At 32.2% G+C, this 26,367-nt stretch overlaps 2 protein-coding genes across 2 annotated transcripts; both read left to right on the top strand.

Moving 5' to 3' along the window:
- Window positions 1-1,308, top strand: LOC107637158 (uncharacterized). The gene is made up of 3 exons (XM_016340601.3): window positions 1-126; window positions 778-915; window positions 1,003-1,308. Exons 1-3 carry the CDS (start codon window positions 1-3, stop codon window positions 1,306-1,308), a joined length of 570 nt encoding a protein of 189 aa, XP_016196087.1.
- A 19,927-nt stretch (window positions 1,309-21,235) lies between these two features.
- CYP97A3 (cytochrome P450, family 97, subfamily A, polypeptide 3) lies at window positions 21,236-26,238 on the top strand. The gene is made up of 15 exons (XM_088483579.1): window positions 21,236-21,858; window positions 22,193-22,409; window positions 22,562-22,633; window positions 22,721-22,831; window positions 23,114-23,305; window positions 23,431-23,592; window positions 24,001-24,096; window positions 24,177-24,278; window positions 24,466-24,498; window positions 24,593-24,673; window positions 24,754-24,836; window positions 25,170-25,301; window positions 25,389-25,449; window positions 25,639-25,704; window positions 25,880-26,238. Exons 1-15 carry the CDS (start codon window positions 21,506-21,508, stop codon window positions 26,054-26,056), a joined length of 1,938 nt encoding a protein of 645 aa, XP_088339705.1. The 5' UTR covers window positions 21,236-21,505; the 3' UTR covers window positions 26,057-26,238.
- Window positions 26,239-26,367: the final 129 nt, after the last annotated feature.

The raw sequence follows: 26,367 nt of genomic DNA, 5'->3' as shown, positions 1-26,367 counted from the left end.
ATGGCAGGAAGAATTAAGAGCCTAGTTAGCTCCCTTCCCAAGTTTGGGCATGCTGGTGCAACCATTGCTAGGGCTCGTGTATGGAACCCTAGGGTTTTTGCAGCTGTTACCCCTAGGCCTATCCAAGTAATTTACTCATATCATAATAATATAAATAATTTATATTCATATTTATTTATGTACGTGTCTATATAACTATTCATGTATATATTTTTTGTTTATCAAAATTTTTATAACTTAGAAAGTTTGAAACTTTTTTTTTATACTGTATTATTAGGTGTGAAATTTTTTATAATGAACTAAACTATATGTTAAATACTATTATGGTTATTTACAAAATGTCATTGATGTATTGATGTTTTGTGTTTTGACAATTAAAATAATATTTTCTAACAAAATGTCGGTGACGCTTTGTGTTTTAATAATTAAAATAATATTTTTTATTATAAAACATTAGTGACATTTTATTCTTTTATAATTAATTTTTTTATTACAAAATGTTAATTTTTGTGCTACTACTACAATCGTGTAAAACATTAAAATAATCAATTATTTTTATATTTCACATTAAAATTATATATATATATATATAAATTTTAGCCGAAAGTTTGAATTTCAACTTTTATTAACCTATAAAAAAAGAAAGAAGACCTATATATCCAAGATTTACAGTGCGTAGTTTAATTTTCTTTATATAATAAGGTTATGACATATAGCAATATTGGTTGATTTATTTATATATTTTGAGTATTACCAAATGATGGTGTTAAACTTTAGGTACCACCCCATAATAATAAGGCAGAAGGCACAGCACCTGGTACTGATGGCATGACGAGGCAAGAAACAACTGAAACTGTTTTTAACAGCATGAATGATACTACCCAGCAAGACAAGTCTTATTCCACAGCTGAACATGTAATTACCTTTTAACTTCAATTTTATCACATTTCATATATATTCATACAATATATTACTAAATTATTTTTGTGGAGAAAATGACAGGTGGCACACAGGGCAGTAGACAAGGCAGGAGAAATGGCAAATCAAGTGTCACAAACAGCACAAAACATAAGTGAGAAAGCAAAACAAACAATGCAAGAAGCATGGGACACAACAAAGAGCACAGCCAATAGGGCAGCAGCACATACCATCACTGATAAGGCAAAGCAAACCATGCAAGATGCTTGGGCATCTACCCGCAACTCTGCTAATAGGGCTGCTGATTCTGTTCTTGAAAAGGCTCAAGATTCTGCTGATGCTGTCAAGGAAAATGCTGAGGCTATAAGGAGGAACATCAAGAAGAACTAACTCATTTTATATACCCATCTATCTATACACATGCTAGTGGCATTTTGCTATTTAGACAACCTTTTCTTTTTCATTTTCTTATTTTTTCTTGGCACCAATTGTGAGAAGATTAGATGTGTCTTCCCTGTGCCTTTGATTTGAAACAATTAAAAAATGTCATTGTTTCAATCACCAATAAATATTTGGATTTTTTTTAGGGGTTTTGCTAACTTGTGTTTTTAGTTTTTAATGCATTAAATACATTAAAAATATTAAAAACAATTATTATTATATTTTTAAAATGTACCCTTATAAGTTATAACACAAGTTAGTTAAATCTTTTTTTTTATTAACTAAAACTAAAAAAAAATAGAGAATTTACATTAAAGAAATTAAAATGTTCAATTTTACAATGCATTAGATGTTAATATGTTATAATTTTTTTTTACAATTATTCTGCTATTAAAGGTGCTATTAAACACACATATGAGGGTAACTCTTGAGTCAAAGGCCTTTTTTTACCATTTAAGAATTTCATGGAGTTAAACGGTAAGTTTTCATTTAATTTGAAGAAATAAATTGCACATGAACCAAAATTAAGATGAGTAAATTTCAATTTATCCTCTTTTCTTTTAACTAAATTTTATCCTACACTTTATTGAGTCCTTTTTTAAAAGTTAAGAAATAAGAGAAGATTTTTTCCCCTTTAATCACATAAGAAACTAAAACAACACAACTAAAGTTATTCCAAATTCTTATCCACTCTTAATATATAAAAGTAGATAAATAAGTTTATCCACTCTACTTGTAAGACATTTTTTTCCTTCTATTAATACCATGTCAGCAATATTGCTTACTTGGCAAAACTTTAGAATCAACCACTCAATTCTTACCAAATTAACTATTATTTTCAAATCAACAATATATATATATATATATATATATATATATATATATATATATATATATAAAAACAAAAAACTAAAAAATACAATACAATGAATTTGTAACCTACAAATACATTGAATTCATATTCCTATATTTATTATATTTTACCGTTATAAACAATACAATAAATTTATAACCCCAACAATTAATTTATTAATTTTTATAAATAACTCACTAAAGGTAATAAACATCCATATTACAAATGTCATAAAAATATTATTAATCATAATAAATTTTACGTTACAAATATTTAAATTCCATACTATTTGAAGGTTGTGGTAGGCTTAGAGAAGGGGGGGTTGAATCGATGCCTTCATTTTAGTTGCTGTTATGACCCTTTTTAAACAAGAATACAATTCTGATTCTGTTTGAACTCAGCAGCGGAAATTTATGAGACAATTTATTTTTGTCTCATGAATATCAGAAAACAGAACAGAGCAGAGGAGAAAAAGCTAACACCAGCATGTATCCTGGTTCGGTTGCCTTGTGCTATGCAACCTACATCCAGTCTCCTCCACAACCATGGAAGAATTTCACTATAGTTAACAGTATTACATACACCAATTTCACAGGATTGACACAATCCTCTCACACTCAAGTTCTAACCTAACTTGACATTGGCTATGCTAATACCTAACTACTCACTCTTAGTGCTAACCCAACTAAGAAAGGGATACCATTCAGATACTAGATACAAGACACTTAAACAACCTAAAGAAATCAAAAAATAACTCTAGGCTTTTCTCTCAAGTGTATCTCTCAGCCTTTTTTCACTCATGGCTTTTTCTCAAGCTTTCTCACAATGCCTTTTCTCTCAAGAAATTACAGAAAGATAAGCTTAGAAAAGTACATTACAATCAGTAAAACATGAAGGAGATTGACTTCATCAACAGTCTCTGTGCTATGCGAAAAACCAGATTAGCAAGCCTCTGATTCAGTTCTTCATACTGGCGGAATGCACCTTTGATTAGGTTACACTGTCCAGTTAGTTGAACTTCTTCAAAGAACTCTCTTAGAACAAACACCTCAGGTTCACTGGTTTTCTCTCCTTGCCCCTGAATGAACAGCAGGCTCCTTTTTATCTCCTTGCATGTTCCTTGGTTCTTCTTCCAAGGTCAACATCTTGAGCCTTGAGCTTCACCAACCCACAAGCTTACTTTTTCTTCATTAACATCAAAGAGTAACCTTTGCTTCTGACTTTTCCAACTTGACCGAAAGCCATGAAGAAGTAACCAAAATTGTTTTTCCAATGGTCAACCAAATCTGAACCATAGAGATACAACTTGGTCCCCAAGTTTTGATTAAGTCCGTAGATACACAGCAGAATGGGGCATCAAACAACTTTCCCTTCAAAGCCATTTTCGGGTAGTGCAGAGAGTTGGGAAGAAGGGATGAAGATTTGATGCATGCAAGATGAGATGGATTACCTTTCTTAAGCTTGATTTAGCTTGGGATTTCTGTTTTAGCTTCTGTGCTTCAAGCTTCAACTCTCTCTCTCTTGCTTCTTTGGTTATTGGCTTATGGAGGAAGCTTTTTCTCTCTTTCTCTTTCTTACTTTTCTGAACTCTTGATTTGACTTGATTAGAGAGGAGAGGAACGTTGCTTTGGTTGGAGCAAGATGGAGGGAATTGTTTGCTGAAACAAAATTGGGCTTGGATCGGGTAGAGATATGCTTGGCTCATTTTAATTTCTTAAGCTTGCTTCCTTTTGGGCTTTGCTTGATTTACCAGCCCATCAAACTTGTTTTGTTTCTTATTCCATTTGGGCTGTAATTCACATTTTGGCCTGCAACATATAATAAGTAATTAGCAACATATACTTGTTAATTAAGCAACTCTAATTATTTATTTTGCCAAAAATAATGTTTGTCATCACTAATTAATTTAGTTAATTTCTTAACTCAACAATCTCCCCCTTGATGACAAACATAATTTAAGCAATAATCAAAAAGGAAATGAGTTTGAGTCAGGTTTTACAGACTCCCTTTGAATGATGTTGCTTGCTAATGTGTTGCTCCCCCTTTCCTTTTCAACAGTAGCTCCCCCTGAATCTATGCTCTTTCCTTTTTGTTCCTGTTTACATTAAGCTTAAAAGGAGCTATTCAAGATGTAACTTGACTAAGGGATTCTATATAACCAGCAACACATATTCAGCCCAGTATCATGGCAACAGCCAAAGCATATTGTAAAACAAAATATTTTGCAAACACAAAGTTCAGTTCTTATCCGAAACAAGGTTCAGAAAGGAATTAGCAGTATCAATAAATTATCAGCATCAATCAACTGACTAATCAGAAGACTAATCAGAAAAAGCAGCAGCATCATTCAACTGAATCAACCATAGCTATTTCTCCCCCTTTTGTCATCAAGGGCGGATAACAAGCAGGATTAACAAAAACAGCACTATAAACCCTGCAAGAAAGATTAGTGCACAGCCAAAAGAACAAACTAAGTGACCAAAAGTGCATCAGTGTTCAAAGTTATTACAGTTATCCAAGATAGTAAAAGTATACCAAACAGTAGCAAAATAAAACAGAGTTTATGAGACAAAAAATTGAGGAGCATCAACAGATTTTGTGAGACAAATCTAGGCATCAGAACCATTCCCCTCCGAAGCAGCTTCATCCTCAACATCAGTGGCAATGTCTTCATCATTTTGAAGATTATCAATGAAGGTCATGAGCACAGCCACCCTATCCCTAGATTTCTTCAGAAAGTTCTCATGCTTGCTAGCTAGTTTCCTTTGTTCCTTACTCATGGCAATCAAGTGATTTGACTGGGAAACAAACTCTTGAGCAACATCCTTGACCACATTCAGCAGAGTGGATTTCTTCCCAGTGGAAATGGAAGTACCCTCAGTGGAAGGAGCAGAAGAATCCTCAGGGACATAGTCATCATCTTCATCATCTAGGACAACTCTTTCAGATCTAGTGGGTCCTTTGTTCTGTTTCACTGAACCACCTCCCTTTAGATATGAATGTCTATTTTCATATTTCTCATTTGTCAAGTCAACACCAAAATACTCAAAAATACAAGTTAGAAACATGCCATAAGGAAGAGCTTTGTCCTTTTCACTTCTAACAGAGTCAAACATGTATCTAACCATCAAATATGCAAATGAAATTTCAGTTTTGGTGAGAAGGCCATATAAAACAAGAGTATCAGTGTACGAAACCCTTTGATATGAGCCGCTTTGAGGCAGAATAATATGATTGACTATTCGGTGCAGTTGAGCACGCTCATATCCTAGGGGGAGATTGTTGGTAACCGAACCCAAAAAGTGGATTTCCAAAACCATGCAACTGCATCACCATTTGAAAAGACTTGAAAAGACATGACCTCATTCAAGAAAGATTTTATTTGATTTTTAAAAAATTAATTTTAAAAAATTTGAAAAACAACAATATTAACCTGAACCACCTTTTTGGGCCAAAATTAAATCCTCTTGAAAATCTTTTGGGCCACAAAACATTTATTGAAAACCTTTCATGAAACACATAAGTCATCAAAAACTAACACACAAGATTGTAACATTCATATTCGGGCCTTGAGGTGATAAGAAATTAATGAAACACATTTGGACCACTCTTGATCTGAATATTGAGGTTGGCCCAAATTGAGATTCATTTGAAACAAGCCCAGAACACGTTGACTTGATGGAAACGTTCATCACCTGCCCAGAATTGTCTCATACCTGTTTATGAGATAAAAAGCTCCAGCAAATACATCAGTATTTTTCAAACAAGGAATCATAACTCAAAATTCCTAGACAAGTCCTAAGCATGCAGAATCTATCCTCAGCTAATGGTTTTGTAAAGATATCTGCCAATTGCTCCTCTGATTTAACAAATTGAATGCAAATATCCCCTTTTTGGACATGTTCTCTTATTGAGTGAAATTTCACTTCAATATGTTTAGTCCTAGAGTGCAAAACTGGATTTTTAGAAATATTAATGGCACTCATATTATCACACAGCAGGGGAATATTTTCAGCCTTTAATTTGTAATCAGCAAGCTGTGTTTTTAACCATAAAAGCTGAGAACAACAAGAAGAAGCAGCTATATACTCAGCCTCTGCAGTGGATAAGGCCACTGTTGGTTGCTTCTTACTTGACCAAACATTTAAGGACTTTCCAAGGAAACAACATAGGCCTGAAGTGCTCCTTTTATCAACTCTATCACCAGCAAAATCTGCATCACAATAACCAACTGCAGAAAAATCATCAATCTTAGGATACCAAAGACCAAAATTGGATGTGCCATGAACATATCTAATGATCATTTTAACAGCCGAAAGATGTGACTTTTTTGGTTTGGATTGGAACCTTGAACACAATCCAACACTTTGCACAATATCGGGTCTAGAGGAAGTTAAGTACATAAGAGAACCAATCATTCCTCTATACCTAGTCTCATCAACATCTTTCTCATTTTCTCCCTTATCTAATTTAGAATTCGGGTGCATGGGAGTTCCCATGGGTTTGGCATTTTCAAGGCCAAATTTCTTAACTAATTCCTTGGCATACTTTTCTTGATGAATGAAAATACCATTTTCAGTTTGTTTAATTTGTAGCCCAAGGAAAAAATTAAGTTCACCCATCATACTCATGTCAAATTCACTTGTCATGAGTTTTCCAAATTCAGAACAAAGGGATTCATTGGCTGATCCAAAAATAATGTCATCAACATATATTTGGACTAGGATAAAAGAATCATTAGAATTCTTGATAAATAGAGTTGTATCAGTGGTGCCTCCTTGAAAACCATTTTTCAAAAGAAAAGAACTAAGTCTCTCATACCAAGCTCTAGGAGCTTGTCTTAAACCATAGAGAGCTTTAGACAATTTAAAAACATGATTAGAATGCTCTTTATTTTCAAAACCAGGAGGTTGCTCCACATAAACTTCTCTATCTATCACACCATTCAAAAATGCACATTTCACATCCATTTGGTATAGTTTAAAACCACAAAATGCAGCATAAGCTAAGAGAAGTCTTATGGCTTCCATTCGGGCAACAGGGGCAAAGGATTCATCAAAGTCGATTCCTTCTTCTTGGTCATATCCTTGTGCCACCAGCCTTGCCTTGTTCCTTGCAATACTACCATCTTCTCCCAACTTGTTCCGGAATATCCACTTGGTGCCGGTCACTTTCTTTCCACTTGGCCTTGGAACCAACGTCCACACTTGGTTCTTTTCAAACTCAAAAAGCTCATCCTCCATAGATTTAACCCAAGAAGGGTCACTAAGTGCTTTCTTGACATTTTGAGGCTCTATTTGTGAAAGAAGGGCAATGTTTGAACCTTCATTTGCCTTTCTAGTGGAAGACCTTGTTTGCACTCCATGAGAGACGTTCCCAATGACAAATTTCTCAGGATAATTCTTCAAGAATCTCCATTCACGAGGTCTGGTGGACTTGGAGGCAGATTCAGTCACCAAGGGATTCTCTGTGCTGCTGTCTGCAGAATTTCCTTCAGATTCATGAGACAAAATGGAATTGTCTCTTGAATTTTCATCATTTGCTGTTTCTGGTTCAGCTTGTCCAGAATTCTCTTTTCCATGATTCTGAGCAGTCTCATCCTCCTTTTGAGCTTGATTTCCTGCATCAACATCTTCCAAAATGCTTTGCACCAAGTTAGTATCACAGAATGTAACATGTATGGACTCTTCAATAATTCTAGCATCTTGATGATAAACCCTATATGTTTTACTAGTTGTGGAATATCCTACAAACAAACACTCATAAGCCTTTGGATCAAATTTTCCCAAATTTTCTTTGTTATTTAAAACAAAACATTTGCATCCAAAGATGTGCAAGTAATCTAAGTTTGGTGGGTAGCCTTTCCAAAGTTCATAAGGGGTTTTCTTCAAAAATTTCCTTATGATTGTTCTATTTAAAATGTGGCAAGCTGTGTTAACCGCTTCAGCCCAAAGGAATTTTGGAACATTGCTCTCACAAAGCATAGCTCTTGTCATCTCTTGTATGCTTCTATTTCTTCTTTCCACAACACCATTTTGTTGTGGTGTTCTTGGACAAGAGAAGTTGTGAGATATTCCAAATTCCTCGCAAAAGGATTCAAACAAATTATTTTCAAATTTAGTTCCATGATCACTCCTTATAGAAGAGATTTTCAAATCCTTTTCATTTTGAATTTTCTTGCAAAAAGGTTCAAAGGCCGAAAAGGCTTCATTTTTGTGTGCAAGAAATAAAACCCAACCAAACCTAGTGTAGTCATCCACAATTACCAAACCATAATGTTTACCACCTAGGCTTTGAGTTCTTGTAGGACCAAATAAATCAATGTGTAGCAACTCAAGTGGTCTTTTAGTAGAGATGTCTTCCTTTGGTTTAAAAGAACTTTTTGTTTGTTTTCCCATTTGGCAAGCATCACAAGTGATGTCTTTGTCAAACTTTATCAAAGGAAGACCTCTTACTAATTCTTTCTTTACAAGTTTGTTTATTTGAAACATACTTGCATGGCCCAATCTCTTGTGCCATAACTACTTTTCAGATTCTTTGGAGTGAAGACAAGCTACATTTTGATTCTTTAGTTCATCAAGAGTAAGTCCATACATATTATTGAAACGCTTGGCAACAAACATCACTTTATTTGTCTTTTCATTGACAACACAGCATTCAAGCCTTTTGAAAACAACTAAATATCCCAAATCACACAGCTGACTTATACTTAAAAGATTGTGCTTTAAACCACAAACCAAAAGTACATCATCAATGAAAGTAGATTGCTCATTACCTACTTTTCCAACAGCAATGATTTTACCTTTACCATCATCTCCAAAGGTCACAAAACCTCCATCATACTTATTTAGTTTAATGAAGTAGGTTGACCTTCCAGTCATGTGCCTTGAACATCCACTATCCATGTACCACATGTCCTTTTTATTCTTGGATGCTAGGCAAATCTGCATGATGAGTTTCAAGTAGCCTTAGGTATCCAAATTAATTTGGATCCTTTGAAGTTAATCCATCTTGGTTGCCCAAGTGCATTGAAATCACAAACAACATTATAAACTTTGTTTCCTACAACTCTCTTTTCAATAAAACATTGTGCATATGAGTGACCAAATTTCTTGCAATTGACACAATGATTTTCTGATGTATGTCGCTGAAATTGAGTTGAGTTATATTGCTTGAAATGATTAAAGTGTTGAAATTTTCTGGTTTTTGGAGGAGATGCATTTCTTTTGACAAACTGATTTTATTGAAGTTATTCCTCTTTGCAAAAGCATTTTCACCAGAATTTCTTTGAACATTTTTACCTTTCGAGTATGAGGTTTTGTTGTAAAATGGTGGTTTCTTGAAAACAGCCTCATTTTTTGAAATGTAACCCAAACCTGGCCGGTTTGAACTCGGTTCAGTTCTTGGTGAAGGCTCAGTTTCACTTGTGTATACTTCATCAAATTTTTCTTCAAATGTTGAAGCATTTTCAATACCAGATTTGTTTGGTTTGGTATTTGATGAAGAAGCCACAAACTTTATAGAGGAAATATTAGAAACTATGTCTTCCTTGGCTATGTAGCCTAAACCAGATTTTTTAAACAATGGTCTTTGACTTGCAAGTAATTTGTCCAAGTTACTAGAACCTTGAGCAAATTTTGCTAAGTCACCATTCAGCCTTTTAACCATATCATTTAATCTTTCATTTTCAGCAATTAACTCATGTGAAGGATCCACAATGTGCTTTCCTTTTAATTTTTCAAGTTCAGATTTTAGAAATCTGTTTTCTTCAATGATGTCTAAAGCACATTCAGTTTCCTTCACTTTTTCTTTTAAAAAATTATTTTCAGCTCTTAACACATCTCTTTCAGATCTGCACTCATTGTACTTGTCAAGCAGTTTTGAGGTGTTTAAGGTGAGATCATCAATAATAGCATGTAAATCATCCATAGACAAATCAAAGTAATTTACCTCATCAAAATTTTTGTTTCCAGCCATGAAACAGTCTTTGTCTTCACCTTCAGACTCTTCTTCCTCATTGGAGTCGTTCTCGAGATCCTCCCAAGCTGCCATGAGCATTCTCTTCCTTTCATTCTTTCCTTTGTCCTCCTTTTTGAGTTTTTGACAGTTTAGCTTGAAGTGTCCAGCCTCCTTGCAATGATGGCACGTCACCTTGCTGAAGTCGATCTTGTGCTCCTTTGAGCTTGAACCCTTGTATTTACCCTTGTCTTTCATCATCCTTCTAAATTTCCTAGCAAAAAACAAAAGCTCATCATTTGAAATACCATCACTAGACTCACTTTCTTTTGGTTCTATTTGTGACTTGAGGGCTATTCCCTTTTTCTTTGAGTCTGTGTTTGTGTGTGTGGCTTCATAGGCAAGGAGTTTTCCTCTCAGCTTATCATAGGTTATGGGACTTATGTTGTTGCTCTCGGTTAGGACAATGGCAGTGTTTTCCCATTCTTTTGTGAGGCTTCTAAGGAGTTTTCTCACCAAGGTTTGTTCTGCATAGTTTGTACCCATAGCATCAAGGTTGTTGATTATGATTGAGAATCTCTCAAACGCTTCATCAATGCTTTCTCCATCCTTCATGCTAAACATCTCGTACTCTTTTCGTAGCATATCAATCCTCGTTTCTTTGACTTGTTTAGTGCCTTCGTGTGTAACCTGGAGTTTTTCCCAGATTTCTTTGGCTGTCTTGCATCTAGACACCTTCCGGTACTCTTCAAAGCTGATAGCACAGTGAAGAAGGTTGATTGCTTTAGCGTTCAGCTCTATCTTCTTTTTGTCATCTTCATTCCATTCAGCTTCTTCTTTTGGAGTCACCACTCCATCAGCACTTGTTTTTGTTGGGATCTTGGGACCGCTCACAACGATCTTCCATATGTTGTAGTCAATGGATTGGATGAAGATCCTTATCCTTTCTTTCCACTAGGAATAGTTCTTTCCGTTGAAGAAAGGTGGCCGATTGTTTGACTGGCCTTCAGTGAGGGTGTAGGCAACTGTGGTTGTGCCCAGATTGTTCGCCATTGGATCTTTGCTCCAAGTGGTTAAGCTTGATTCTTGAGACCTTAGCTCCTGATACCAATTGAAGGTTGTGGTAGGCTTAGAGAAGGGGGGGTTGAATCGATGCCTTCATTTTAGTTGCTGTTATGACCCTTTTTAAACAAGAATACAATTCTGATTCTGTTTGAACTCAGCAGCGGAAATTTATGAGACAATTTATTTTTGTCTCATGAATATCAGAAAACAGAACAGAGCAGAGGAGAAAAAGCTAACACCAGCATGTATCCTGGTTCGGTTGCCTTGTGCTATGCAACCTACATCCAGTCTCCTCCACAACCATGGAAGAATTTCACTATAGTTAACAGTATTACATACACCAATTTCACAGGATTGACACAATCCTCTCACACTCAAGTTCTAACCTAACTTGACATTGGCTATGCTAATACCTAACTACTCACTCTTAGTGCTAACCCAACTAAGAAAGGGATACCATTCAGATACTAGATACAAGACACTTAAACAACCTAAAGAAATCAGAAAATAACTCTAGGCTTTTCTCTCAAGTGTATCTCTCAGCCTTTTTCCACTCATGGCTTTTTCTCAAGCTTTCTCACAATGCCTTTTCTCTCAAGAAATTACAGAAAGATAAGCTTAGAAAAGTACATTACAATCAGTAAAACATGAAGGAGATTGACTTCATCAACAGTCTCTGTGCTATGCGAAAAACCAGATTAGCAAGCCTCTGATTCAGTTCTTCATACTGGCGGAATGCACCTTTGATTAGGTTACACTGTCCAGTTAGTTGAACTTCTTCAAAGAACTCTCTTAGAACAAACACCTCAGGTTCACTGGTTTTCTCTCCTTGCCCCTGAATGAACAGCAGACTCCTTTTTATCTCCTTGCATGTTCCTTGGTTCTTCTTCCAAGGTCAACATCTTGAGCCTTGAGCTTCACCAACCCACAAGCTTACTTTTTCTTCATTAACATCAAAGAGTAACCTTTGCTTCTGACTTTTCCAACTTGACCGAAAGCCATGAAGAAGTAACCAAAATTGTTTTTCCAATGGTCAACCAAATCTGAACCATAGAGATGCAACTTGGTCCCCAAGTTTTGATTAAGTCCGTAGATACACAGCAGAATGGGGCATCAAACAACTTTCCCTTCAAAGCCATTTTCGGGTAGTGCAGAGAGTTGGGAAGAAGGGATGAAGATTTGATGCATGCAAGATGAGATGGATTACCTTTCTTAAGCTTGATTTAGCTTGGGATTTCTGTTTTAGCTTCTGTGCTTCAAGCTTCAACTCTCTCTCTCTTGCTTCTTTGGTTATTGGCTTATGGAGGAAGCTTTTTCTCTCTTTCTCTTTCTTACTTTTCTGAACTCTTGATTTGACTTGATTAGAGAGGAGAGGAACGTTGCTTTGGTTGGAGCAAGATGGAGGGAATTGTTTGCTGAAACAAAATTGGGCTTGGATCGGGTAGAGATATGCTTGGCTCATTTTAATTTCTTAAGCTTGCTTCCTTTTGGGCTTTGCTTGATTTACCAGCCCATCAAACTTGTTTTGTTTCTCATTCCATTTGGGCTGTAATTCACATTTTGGCCTGCAACATATAATAAGTAATTAGCAACATATACTTGTTAATTAAGCAACTCTAATTATTTATTTTGCCAAAAATAATGTTTGTCATCACTAATTAATTTAGTTAATTTCTTAACTCAACACTATTTAAATTACTTATATAAGTCTCTTATCACTATTCCTTCAAATAACATCAAATTTAGCACAAAAAAATTATTTTCGAACTACACATCTCAAACTTACTCAATAGAGCATCATTCTTTCATAGCAGAATGATTAGAAATCGAATAACTATCCAATATCTAATGGTCATGCAATGAGAATCTGATGATCATCAGGTATGACAAAAAAAACTCACAACATGCATCATATATTCATACTTACTCAAATACCATATACCTAATGATAACATAAATTGAATATTAGAATAGGAAAAGATCTTCACAATTTTAGCAACTATAAACGAAATTGATGACAAATTTGGATGGAACTATGTTGAATGTGAAAAATACAAGAAGAAAGCATATAAAAAAAAGGAAACAACTACATTTATGGAACATGTAATTAAACACCACAATATCCAACAATAAGGTAACTTTATATACTTTTCATAATCTCATCTATCAAATTATTAGTTACTAACCCAATATTTATTCTAGGTTCAGAATTCAATTAAAGGTTTCAGATTAAAGTGTTACAACAACTTTTGTACTATTTGGTGACGAAGCAAAAAAATTATTGGACACAACTGCTTCAAACTACCAACTAAAAGAAATGAAAAAATCAAACTGTCAAATAAAAATGTTACTTTTTACAACTCCAACATCCAAACTTTTTATACTACAAATTATTTTAAATAAAACAGTTTTTAAATTTAACTTTAATTTATATATATTTAATTTATTTCTACAAAACATAACAATTTTTAATATTTATTATATACTATTATTAATTTATCGCCCTGTGTATCGTGCGGGTCTTATTTTAGTTTGAAGTAAAATTAGTAAATGTTCTTAAGTTTCGATTAGTAATAACCCGTTCAAGCTAAGTGGTTGATTTAAAAGATCAGTGTTTCAATCTTTAATGAATGATAATTGAATCAAATCAAATAGATATATAATAAACACTACAAAAAAGTAGTTGAATACCATCGGATATATCGGTGAATTTAATAAAAAAATTTGCCAATAATCTGTTTATTATCGGATTTAATGGTAAAATAAATCTGATAATATAAACCTCGTTGATAATTATTTATCGACAAATTTTTTCATCTGCTACTAATTACCAGCAGATATAAATTTTTAATTGCAAAATTATGGAGCCTGTTATCATCTGATTTTTTTTCGATAAATCCAACGGTAATTTATGATTTATTATTAATAATTAAATTAATAGTTGCCGGCAGATTTAATTGGCGGTAAATCCGATAATAAACGTAAATTTTAATTTTTTTTAAAATTTTTTTTGAAAATTTACTATACAATTTTAAATATTTAAATTTAATAATTTCTAAACTAATAAAATTTAAAATTTTAGAATTTCTTAAAATAATTTGTCTATAATTTTTAGTTGAAAACTCACAAACAAAAATTTTGAATAAAGAAGATGAACCAGGTTTTTTTTTAATCTCTTTTCTTTTACTTTGGAACTACTTCATTCATTCATGAATGAAATCTACCACTTACATGGGAGCTAAATAATGACAAATCAAAAAGCTAAAGATTCAAAAAATAATTCCTATATAATTTGCAATCCATTCAACAAATCACAAGATCATTAAATTGAACAAACTCCTACACCCTAAATAAATCACAAAATCATAAGAAAGCTGAAAACAAAAAATAACAAAGCATAAAGAAAGGCATAATTGTTCATTTTATATAAGCAGTACACAATCAGATGTGGAAAGAAAAAAACCAATTACTTACCTTATAAAACATACACATACCGATAACATAAATAGAAATTATTACTATGTTATTCTCTTTGTTTTCATATTCTACATGTTACAGAACCACAAAACCAAATTTAATGAAGTAACTTAACTTAATTCAGTATCACATAATGTTATCAAACACCGTTTGACAATGAAGTAAATCACCATTAGGGAATAAAAACACAAAAATAAAAAGAAAAAAAGAAGTAAAACAAAAACAAAAACTAACTTATATTATATCATCATCCATGATGTCGTTTTCCGCCATTCTACTATCAGTAATTGCTGAAAATCAAGTGGATGAGTTGCAACTTGAATTAAATGATCGCAAAACACTATAGAAATTATGAAATATGTAATTTTTACCTATAGAAAAGTGCATAAACAGAACTATAACTTAATTAGACACTGTAAACACCAACAACAACCATAATAGTTAATAAACCACATCAATGATATGAAAATCGTGCATTTCAACTATCAGAAAACACAAGCTATACTTATGAAATGGCTAACACCCTCTTTTTTCCAATGATATGAGCTACTCTTTTTCATCAACAACATAACCTACTAAGAGAGAAGATTCTTAGTTACTAACAAATCTTACTTCAGTTTATCTTCAACTCAAATGACTATCTCATCCAAAACATATATAAACAAAGAAAACTAAATAAGAAAAGAGAAATCAAACCTCGAACCACTTTGTAAGCCTGCCTCTTGAAGAGAAAAAGGGCAATGAAGATAGGTGTTGTAGCAAGCACCAATTGCTTGGTTAAACGACACAGAAAGACACCTCAACAACACGTTTCCAAACACAATGGAGACACAAAAAACAAGGCTCAAAGCAGAGATCTAGAAGAACATAACAATTATTAGCAAAAAATTTAATAAATCAACAAGAATAATGACAACAATAGCAACAATCACTAACAAATCAATAAGAACAATAACAACAATAACTACGATAACTAAACAATTATTAGCAAAAAATTTAAGTAATCAAGAACAGTAGCAGCAAATAAATTCAATAACTACAAGAACTGAACATCTATGCGACAACAACATAACAATTAACAAGAAGAATCAGCAACAAGAAGAACAACTAACAGAAGCTGAAGAAGATCAGAACAATCAGCGACGAGATGCTGTTAGGGTAAAAAGGGGGTTAGAAAAAAAAAGGGGTTAGATTTTTTATTAAAAAAAATAACAGCAGAATGGAATAAGGAGAGAGATGAGAGCAACCTACCTGGACAATGGTGGAGAGACATAGCTTCTGCGACAGTGGGGGCGGCAGCTGCAAATCTTCCAACGATGGCAGAGACAGATGGAACAACTCCGTTTGAAGCAACGAAACACGATCCAGGCAACTTGACGCAGATTTTAGAGGAGAATGGAGGTGGACAGTACTGGCGGAGGGTTGCCGGAGGATGTTGAAGGGCAGAGAGAAGAGAGAGGAGAATGGGAGAGAGAAAATCAAAGGGTGTTCTCGAAAGTGAGGGGAGAGGCCGGTAAATTCAATGGTAATGCATTGCGCATGACCAAAACGCAATGTTTCATTAATTGAGATTTACCGGCGGATAAATCTGACGGTAAATTATACGGTAATTTTGGCGCCAAGTTTTTTTGTTTTTCCTCCAATTATTACTGACGAATTTACCGTTGGAATATCAATCCGGCAGTAACCTTTTTATCTAATAAATTTATTGCCATATCTGCCAATAAATTTATCGATAAATCCGTCGTCAAAATCCACCGCTAAATTCGACGATATTCAACGTTTTTTTTATAGTAAAATTTATATAAATATATTAATATAAACTCTTAAAAACCTAAAATCAATAATTCAATATCAATTAAATTACATAATCGCATAATAATATCTACCTTCACTTTTTTTTTTCTTCTTTACAGTTTTTTAAAAGGTATAACTAAAATGTCATTCATGGGATTTGAGGATCTTTTCTTTGTTTTAAGAAAACAAAGTTTGCTTAGCCTAGCCTATCAAATAATCGTAGGATGATTAGACCAATTTTCATCGGTTTGCAACAGTAATCTTGAAGTTGGTTATTAAAAGAAAAAACAAAAAAAAAGTGATTAATTTTCGGTTGAATCGATTAAATGGTATAATCTAACCCAATTCTTAGAACTATAGAAATTACTAAAGTTCAAAAACTTGAATCAATCTTCAAATAGAGATAATTTGAAATTCATAAGTTTAAAGGTTTAAAAAAGATTTAATTGAAGTTGAACTATATATAATAAAATAATATATTTATATATGAAAATATATTTTTTAAAAAGATATTTTTTGTATTTTATTATTTTGGGTAAAGTATATTTTTTGTTCTTGAAATTTGACAAAAATTTAAAAAATGTCTTTAATAAGTTTTATTTTGTTTCAATTTTGTCCCAAAATTTTTTTATTTGTATTAAATATATTTCTGACGGCTAATTTTTTAAAAAATTTAAAATCAATTCAACAACAATTTCATAAGAATAACCCTCAACACAAGCAAATCAAGTATAATTTTTATGCATTATTGTTAGATTGGTCTTAGACTTTTTGAAAATTTAGCCGTAGAAGGTATATTTGATGTAAATCGAAAACTTTTGGGACAAAATTAAAATAAAATAAAACTTAGAGGTATTTTTGAAACTTTTACCAAATTTTAAGAATAAAAAATATACTTTACCCTATTATTTTAAATAATTAATTATTAAAAAATCAGATCAAATTGATCGATTTACTAATTTTTTTAGTTTTTGATCAATTCATCGACGACTAAATTTTATCCAAAAATAAATCAGTTTTGGTGATTAATCTATTTATCTATTTAAAATATATTAAAACAGAATTTAAAGTAATCTTTGAATACATTTTTAGACTTTTACTTATTTCATCTAGACCTTTATAATTTTTTGAAGTTTTTTTTTTATTTTTTAATCTAATTGTATTCATTAGTTATTCATTTTTGAATAATTTTTTCAATTAAATTAGTCATTAAAAAATTTAAATTTAATCACATTTATTTTTCGTCAATAAATTAACAGTTTCGTTAATAATTTTCTATTTTTGTAACAAGCAACCATATATATCACCAAAACTTCCTCCTCCAAGGTCGCCGCCTCTCTTACTCCAATAATTTTTCATGACCAAGGATCTTTTGGGTGATGATTAGGGTTGGCAATTCATATCCTACCCGCGGGTACTCAATCCGATCCAATCCGTTCAGATAGGGTAGGCTACCCGACCCGCTGCAGATAGGGTAGGATACGGGTTTAGGGTGTATCCTATCCTACCTTATTCGCACCTCATATATAACACACATTTTATAAAAATTAGGTATATAATAAAGGAAGTGAGAGTTGAACCTACAACCTCCCTTATATAATGACTTACAATAAGTGAACAACCACTAAAACTAGTTAGTTAATTTAGTAATTTAAAGCATTAGTTTTTTATTTTTTATGTTATTAATATGTATAAAATTCAAAATGATAGAATTTTATATTTACTTTAAAAAAATTTGATATTTCTGCGGGTAGGGTAAGATAGGGTAGGGTTTAGAATTTTAAGGTCGAGTAAGGTTAGGGTTGAGAGATTCTCAACTCGTGGATAGAATAAAGTAGAGTTTTAATAAAATTTTCAACCCGTGAGTTGGGTTAGGGTAGAATCCAAATCCTACTCTACTCTACTTATTGTCAACCCTAGTGATGATTCCGCCATCCGCCACCAAATCTTTCTAAGGCGCAACTCTAACCTCCAATCAGACTCACCATTTTCAGCATCACAGGTCTAATATTATTAAAAATATGCTATTACTACTAATATTAATTGTAAAATTGATTGTGATGTGAAATTATTTCCCGTGGCCCTTGCAAAATTGGAAAACGGCAAATGAACAAAAAGATAGAATTTTGGGAATAAAGTAAAAAAAAAAATGTGCAACCTTTTCATTAGAATGAATTACGAAGAACTGGTGGTGCTCACTTTACTAGCAACTATAAATAATTAAAATAATATAAAAAAATTAAAATATTTTGTTGACAGAAAAATTCCAATAAAATATGTAATTAACTTTATCTTGGTGTTTTTTTCCGTTCTAATCAATAGAGAAGAGGAAGTGAAACAAGATGAAATTAACAATGTAAATGGAGGAGTGAAAGAGTTTACTCTCAATAATCATATAAAATGGCATCATTTTGTATCAATTTAATCCTTATAATCAAAATTGCATCGTTTGTTTTAGGGATGGTTAACGTTTTATGTGGCTTTTCTTAACAGAATCTGTTAAGCCATTAACGGAAGGACAAACACGGTTAAATTTAAATTTTTTAGGACTAATTTAATTAGAAAAATTATTCAGGAACAAATTTGAGGAATAGCCAATTTTTTAAGAATTAGTTTGACTATTAATCATCTTTTTATTTAAAAAAATATATTTTTAACATAATAAATAAACATAAAAGTATTTTTATATTGTTTTATCTAACATAATTATTAGATAAAAAGATATTTTTATATGAGATATTTAAATATAAAATTATTTTTATTTTTAAATTTTTTAAAAAAATCATTTTAAATTTTTTTTTTTTATAAATGCTCACCCAAATAATTCTTTAGTCCTATAATTTTTTAATATTATGCCTTGTCATAGTTAATTAGCTAGCATAATTTACTTACTATTTATCTAATTGAATTACTTTTTAATTTTTTTTATTTTTGATTGAATTGATTTTTAATCCTTTTGTTTCTATTTTTCATGTGCTATAGCTTAGAGTTTTTTTTTTCATTTTCCTTAGCTTCTCACTCTCGTGAGTTATGAGTCATGAGTCATGACATTTATTTTTTTTATATTCTTCTATAATTTTCGTATTTAATTATTATTTTTTATTTTTATATAAGATATTATATACCTTCAATATTAATATTATTTTTTTTAATAGGTATAAACATAATTTATCACCTTTTTTATAGTCATTCGTTCTTATGTTTATTATATAAAATTACAATTTAAAATTCTTTTTTATTTTTTTTCTCACTCTTATGACATTTATTTTTTTATGTTACTTTATGTTTTTCATATTTTTATTCTTTACTTTTATGTAGGATATTATATAATTACAATGTTAATATTATTTTTTTTAGTAGGTATAAATTGAGTAATAAAATATAATTCATCATCTTCTTTCATGCTCCTTTATATACTCCTTATATTTACTATATAAATCAACTAACATTTACTTCGCACATATTCTTTATCTCCTCTTTTCACATAATATCGTCTCTTTTATTCTTTTTCCTCCATTCTTACTAATGTTTTGTACAAATATTTAAAGATTTGGTTGATGCCCATAATTTTTTTTAGTTTGCTAAACATGTATATTGGATAATAAATTCCTAAAACATTAGAACTTTACAATTTTTTTCAAATTTTTTATTTTTGGTCTAATAATATTCATTAGTTATATCATCTATATATTTTTTTTTTCTTTCAATAATTTATATTTTTTAATATTATTTAATTATAATATCATTTAAAATATATGATATTATCGTGAGTCATAAAAAATAAAACTAAAAAAATATTAATTTTAACTATATATATCATATCTTTTATAATTTTATTTTAGTCTAATTGTATTATTAGTTATAATATTAATATCTATATCTCATTTCTTTTTTTCCTTCAACAATTGTATTCATTAGTTATAATATACATATGTCACTTTTTTTTTTCTTTCAACAATTTATATTTTTAATATCATTTATAATATTATTAAAAATACATGATAATATTGTGAGCCATAAAAAACAAAATTAGAAAGTGGAATGTTGAATGTTGAATGTTAATTTAACTATATATCATGTCCTTTACAATTTTTTGTTTTACAGTTTTAGTTTTTCAAGTCTAATTATATTATCTTCATTAGTTATATCATTCATATATCACTTTTTTTTAACAATTTATATTTTTTAATATTATTTAATTTTGATATTATTAAAAATATATATTATTATCGTGAATAAAAAAATTATAAAATTTAAAATTAATTTCAACTATTGAAACTTATATTCAAACTTGTATTTCATCTAAATAATTTTATATTTGTACTATAGTATTTAAATATAATCTATAAAAATGACTAAAAAAAATTAAAAATAATAATATAAAATAAAAAAATTCAAATTAAGTATTTTTATAATTTACTTAAAATTTAACTTATGTATAAATTTTTTAATTTTATAATTATTAATTTTAAATTAATTTATATATTTTATAAAATATATATTCATTTTATTTTTGCTGGGTGGATCTAAATTGAGTTATTAATTAACCCGGTCAATCGGGTCACTTCAGTACGGTTCTGGTATCCATAGAAATTAGTAAATTACATCAATTCTAGTAATACTAAAAGTATGAAATCTATGAATTGACCCTCTTTTTTTTTTCTTTTTTTTTTTCGAAAGGGTATGAATTGACCCTTATATAATACAAAATCAGTGTATTTTATCATTATTCAGAAATGAAACTATACTTGTTGATGACCAAGCAAACGTGGCTTACTATGACACGAACATATTTAACAATGGAAGCTAGAGAAAACGGTATCTTGTAACCAAGTTGCACATGTTTAGCATATGATGGTTCCAAAGATTCCTATGTACAATCCGACACACTCTTGAGTTTTGAGTGTTCTCCATTAACCACTTACTTATCTCTTTCCAAGTCCTAACACTAACCCAAACTGTTACCTTTTCTGATTATTATTGGTTTGGTGCTTTGTTATGTTACCCATGGCTTCCCATGTTGCTTTTCCTCATGCTTCTCCTCTTTCTCTCTCTATTCCCAACAAACGATTCAGTTACAAACAGCTTCACATAAATGGAATCAAATCCATCACTACTTTCTCTTCATCTTCTTATTATTCTTCTTCTTGTTGGTGCTTCCGTTCACTTTCTACACAAAGAGGGTATTGTTTACCTGTGATTGCATGTTCCTCTTCCAATGGAAGGGGCCCTAATAGTTCTAAGGACGATGATGGTGTCAAGAATGTTGAGAAGCTTCTTGAGGAGAAAAGAAGAGCTGAATTGTCTGCTAGAATTGCCTCAGGTGAATTCACAGTGAAGCAGCAATCTGGGTATGCATAAACAACCTTAAAGTTTCTAACTTTACCTTATTTCATGCATTTGCTTTTGTAATTCTATGATGGGGTTAGTTAGTTACTCACTCTGTCGGTTTGAAAATTTGGTACATTCATAATTCAATAAATTTGGATATCTCTGTAACCATATTCATTGAACTATGAATATACTAAATTTCCAAGATGATAGATATTTTGGAATGGAGGGGGGTAGTTAGCTGCAAAAATTGAGAGATATGGTGTAAGAACTGGTTATGATCTATAAGAATATGACATGATTTTTATTTGCTTATGTTATGGTTTGTTCTGTTCTTGTGGGTTTTGATCTTAGTTTAAGTTCTATGTTGAAGAAGAGCTTGTTAAAGGTGGGGGTGCCCAAAGAGGTTGTGGGGTTTTTGCTCGGTTGGGCGGCAGGGGAAGGTGATTACCCCGAAATTCCTGAGGCAAAAGGATCTGTCAAGGCTATTAGAAGTGAGGCATTCTTCATTCCATTGTATGAACTTTACCTCACATACGGTGGAATTTTCAGGTTGACTTTTGGACCAAAGGTTAGTTTCATCCCTTTGTAAGCAATTCCTTATTACTTACTACACAGGAATAGGATAGGCAATGAGGATTTTGCTCTCACCGGATCAATTTTTTGCTCCTGAAAATTGATTCAAATCCAGTTGATAACTGAGTTTGTCTCCTTGGTTTACAGTCCTTTTTGATTGTATCTGATCCGTCTATAGCGAAACACATCTTGAGAGACAATTCAAAGGCTTATTCGAAGGTGATCAATTCGATAGTGAAGAATGACTACCCTTGTAAAACAGCCTTTCTGCTTTGGCCCTCATTTTGTACTAGTTTCCATTTGCAGGGTATCTTGGCTGAGATCCTAGAGTTTGTAATGGGGACAGGGCTCATCCCGGCTGATGGGGAAGTGTGGCGAGTTCGACGACGAGCTATAGTCCCAGCATTGCATCTGAAGGTTTGTCTAGTGTTTTTGGACAAATTTATTTGAACTCCCAAAAAATTAATATGCTAGATAGGATTATGGTGCATAGGTCATGATTTAAAAGGTTCACTTCTTATATTGGATGAACTAATCCTGCATTGTGCAGATAAGCATGTGTATCTCTGTTAGGAAGTGTACATTGAACCGTGCATAATTGATTGGATATTCAATAGCTACTTCACCCTTACTTTTTTGTAAATCTTTGCTACAGCTTCTTGATCTCTTTCTTGTTTTTGTTTCTCGATTGTGATGTAGTACGTAGTGACGATGATTAGCCTTTTTGGACAAGCCACAGATAGGCTCTGCAAGAAGCTAGATGATGCTGCATCTGACGGGGAAGATGTTGAGATGGAATCACTTTTCTCTCGATTGACCTTGGACATCATTGGAAAGGCAGTATTCAATTATGATTTCGACAGTTTAACAAATGATACCGGTATAGTTGAGGTATGTTCTTGGAATATTCCCCTACCCTTGTATGTTTATCATGTTTGATGTTTGAGTTTAGCAAGTATAGTGAAATCACTTTATATACAAGCTTCATATTGTTGTACCTTACCTAATTAGATCAGGCTGTATATACTGTACTGAGAGAAGCAGAAGATCGAAGCGTTTCTCCGATTCCAGTATGGGAGATCCCAATATGGAAAGACATATCACCGCGTCAAAGGAAGGTTTCTGCTGCTCTTAAATTGGTCAATGATACACTTAATGAGCTGGTAGCAATATGCAAGGTAATATTCACCATAGGGTGATGCAAGCTTAAATTCTCAAAAAGGTTTGTTTAGTCATACTAGAAGTTCTTCATTGGATGATAAATCAAGTCCCTTTTGTTTAAAAATTTTGGTAATCAAGCCTTATATTTATTCTGAAAATTTTGGTATACTATGGAGATTTTAATCATGAAAAATTTAAATGTTTAAAATATAAAGACCAAATTAAAACTTTTGTATAATGTAGGCACCTAATTACTATTTACAAACTTTTAAGCTATAGGGACCCGATTGAAATTGAGTTAAATTATAGGGACCTCCAAAATAATTAACTTGATTCCCATTGTGAACCTTTATAATGCTAGAGTCTGCTAAACCTGTGGTGGTATCTCATACATTTTTAATATTTTTTTCAATTATCATTTGCAGAGAATGGTGGACGAAGAAGAGTTACAGTTTCACGAGGAGTACATGAATGAGCAAGATCCAAGTATTCTGCATTTCTTGTTGGCATCAGGAGATGATGTATGTTAGCTTATTTCTCAAGTTATTTTAGTTGAGGAAACAAGAATTTGACATAATTGCAAACTAATGACTCTTTGTAGGTGTCGAGTAAGCAACTCCGCGATGATTTAATGACAATGCTCATCGCTGGACATGAAACTTCAGCTGCTGTTTTAACTTGGACCTTCTATCTTCTATCAAAGGTATAATTTGTGGTCTCACTGCTGCATTATACACTCGCACACGCACGTGCACACACGAATAGTCACATGCACGTACACATGCATGCAAACAGATTTGTGGTTCAATTTAATAATGTGTAAACTTGATTTATAATGCATTAATGTCTAAAATAATAGTCCTTTTATTTGCTGTTTCTGTTGGCTGCAGGAGCCTAGCGTCGTGTCAAAGCTCCAAGAAGAGGTTTCATGAGATTCTTTTTTAGCTTTCAGATTATTATCAAAGTAACGATTAAGTTTCCACTCACAAGAATCTAACAATGTATAAATTTTCATAGGTTGACTCCGTACTAGGGGATCGATTTCCAACGATCGAAGACATGAAGAAACTCCGATATACAACCCGAGTGATCAATGAGGTAGAAAGGAGACTTGCTATAGTATTAGAGCTGATTTTTTTTATAATTGTTAAACTTATTGAAATATATTCATTATTCAGTCAATGAGGCTTTACCCTCAACCACCAGTGTTGATCCGTCGCTCTCTTGAGAATGATATGCTCGGCGAGTATCCTATAAACAGGTAATGCTAATGGATTCTTTGTGTAGTTTAGTAAGTCTTTTTCGTTAGTAAATTACACTATCCAGTCTAAGATTTCATTAACTTATATCTTGCTTTTCTTCTATAAAGAAAACTACCCTGTTACAGAAAACACACTTACCTCTCTATATAGAAAAATTTCGTGGCTGAATTCACATTGCGCTATACGCCTACTACTTCACATGTGAAATCACAGTAATTTATGAAACAATGAGGATGTAAGCTTAAGGGATGAATATCGATCATTTTTGTTTCGGCCAACTTAGAGTATTCTTTTCTGAAATGTAATGATTTTACGCCATCAATTACTTGCAGAGGTGAAGATATCTTTATATCTGTCTGGAACCTGCATCGTAGTCCAAACCTATGGGATGAAGCTGATAAGTTTCAACCAGAAAGATGGCCAGTAGATGGACCTAACCCCAATGAGACAAATCAAAACTTCAAGTATATTTTATCTGCACCTAATTTATTTTTGTTGTTCTATTCTGTACTTTATTTTCATGCAAGTAATATTGCTACTCTCTCTTTCAGGTATCTTCCTTTTGGGGGAGGACCGAGGAAATGTGTTGGTGATTTGTTTGCTTCATATGAGGTAATGTGAATGTTATATTGTTGTGACTTGTGAGGTTAAGGGTGTATTTGTTTGTTCACCGGACTGTCCTTTTTATAGGAGATTCGAGACGTAAAGCCTAAACCCTATGATTATATGAGACATGATTTGCTATTCCTCACATACTAATGATAATTTTTCACTTGCATGATCTTATGATACTTATGGTAGACCATAGTAGCACTTGCCATGCTTGTTAGACGGTTCAACTTTCAAATGGCAGTTGGAGCCCCACCGGTAAGTTTGTTTCTTTTGTTGTGATATTTAACAATGTTTGATCAAGTCTCAGGAACCTGTCATTGTTTTTAACAAAACTTTTTGCCTTGAATAATGGTCTTGAAGCAAATTCAATTGCTTCACTGAAACTGCAATGTACTAAGCAGAATCTGAATGATAAATTTTGCTGTCATAGGTTGAGATGACTACTGGAGCAACAATTCATACAACACAAGGGTTGAAGATGACAGTTACACGCAGAATAAAACCTCCAATCGTGCCCTCATTACAAATGTCAACTAAGGAAATTGATCCATCCATGAGCAAAGATGACACAAGTCAGAAAGGCGAAGTTTATCAGGCTCAGTCCTAAATCTTTGAAGTTGTGAAATTAATTATGTATAGTTCTTTTGCTATCTTCCATCCATTTTTTTATGCATGTAATGAGATTGGAACACAGCAATCTTTCACATCGTCACAACTTCTAAAAAATAGTTTACCTGAGTTCACAAACTATAAATTCATCTATAGAAACTTAGAGAAGAATGCACAAAATACTCTGCTTTTCTAGTATAAGTGTCAACAGAGATTGGAGCAATGATATCTGAAATAACATTTGTAAGAATCCGAGTTAATATACCTTGATTTCTCAGTATAAGAAGACATAGGACCTAAAATAAATGG

Source organism: Arachis ipaensis, chromosome B4 (genome assembly GCF_059453495.1).
Source record: "Arachis ipaensis isolate K30076 ecotype BB chromosome B4, ASM5945349v1, whole genome shotgun sequence".
NCBI classification, from domain to species: Eukaryota; Viridiplantae; Streptophyta; class Magnoliopsida; order Fabales; family Fabaceae; genus Arachis; species Arachis ipaensis.
Note: the sequence above shows the minus strand (reverse complement) of the source record. Positions and strands in the feature narration are given on the sequence as shown.

Bases quoted from the DNA above. Each gene is read 5' to 3' on its own strand.
- LOC107637158 (XM_016340601.3), top strand. From the start codon at position 1: ATGGCAGGAAGAATTAAGAGCCTAGTTAGCTCCCTTCCCAAGTTTGGG. The intron at 127-777 runs GTAATTTACTCA...GTTAAACTTTAG, and splicing joins TTACCCCTAGGCCTATCCAA to GTACCACCCCATAATAATAA. The intron at 916-1,002 runs GTAATTACCTTT...AGAAAATGACAG, and splicing joins CTTATTCCACAGCTGAACAT to GTGGCACACAGGGCAGTAGA.
- CYP97A3 (XM_088483579.1), top strand. From the start codon at position 21,506: ATGTTACCCATGGCTTCCCATGTTGCTTTTCCTCATGCTTCTCCTCTT. The intron at 22,832-23,113 runs GTTTGTCTAGTG...ATTGTGATGTAG, and splicing joins TCCCAGCATTGCATCTGAAG to TACGTAGTGACGATGATTAG. The intron at 25,705-25,879 runs GTAAGTTTGTTT...TTGCTGTCATAG, and splicing joins TGGCAGTTGGAGCCCCACCG to GTTGAGATGACTACTGGAGC.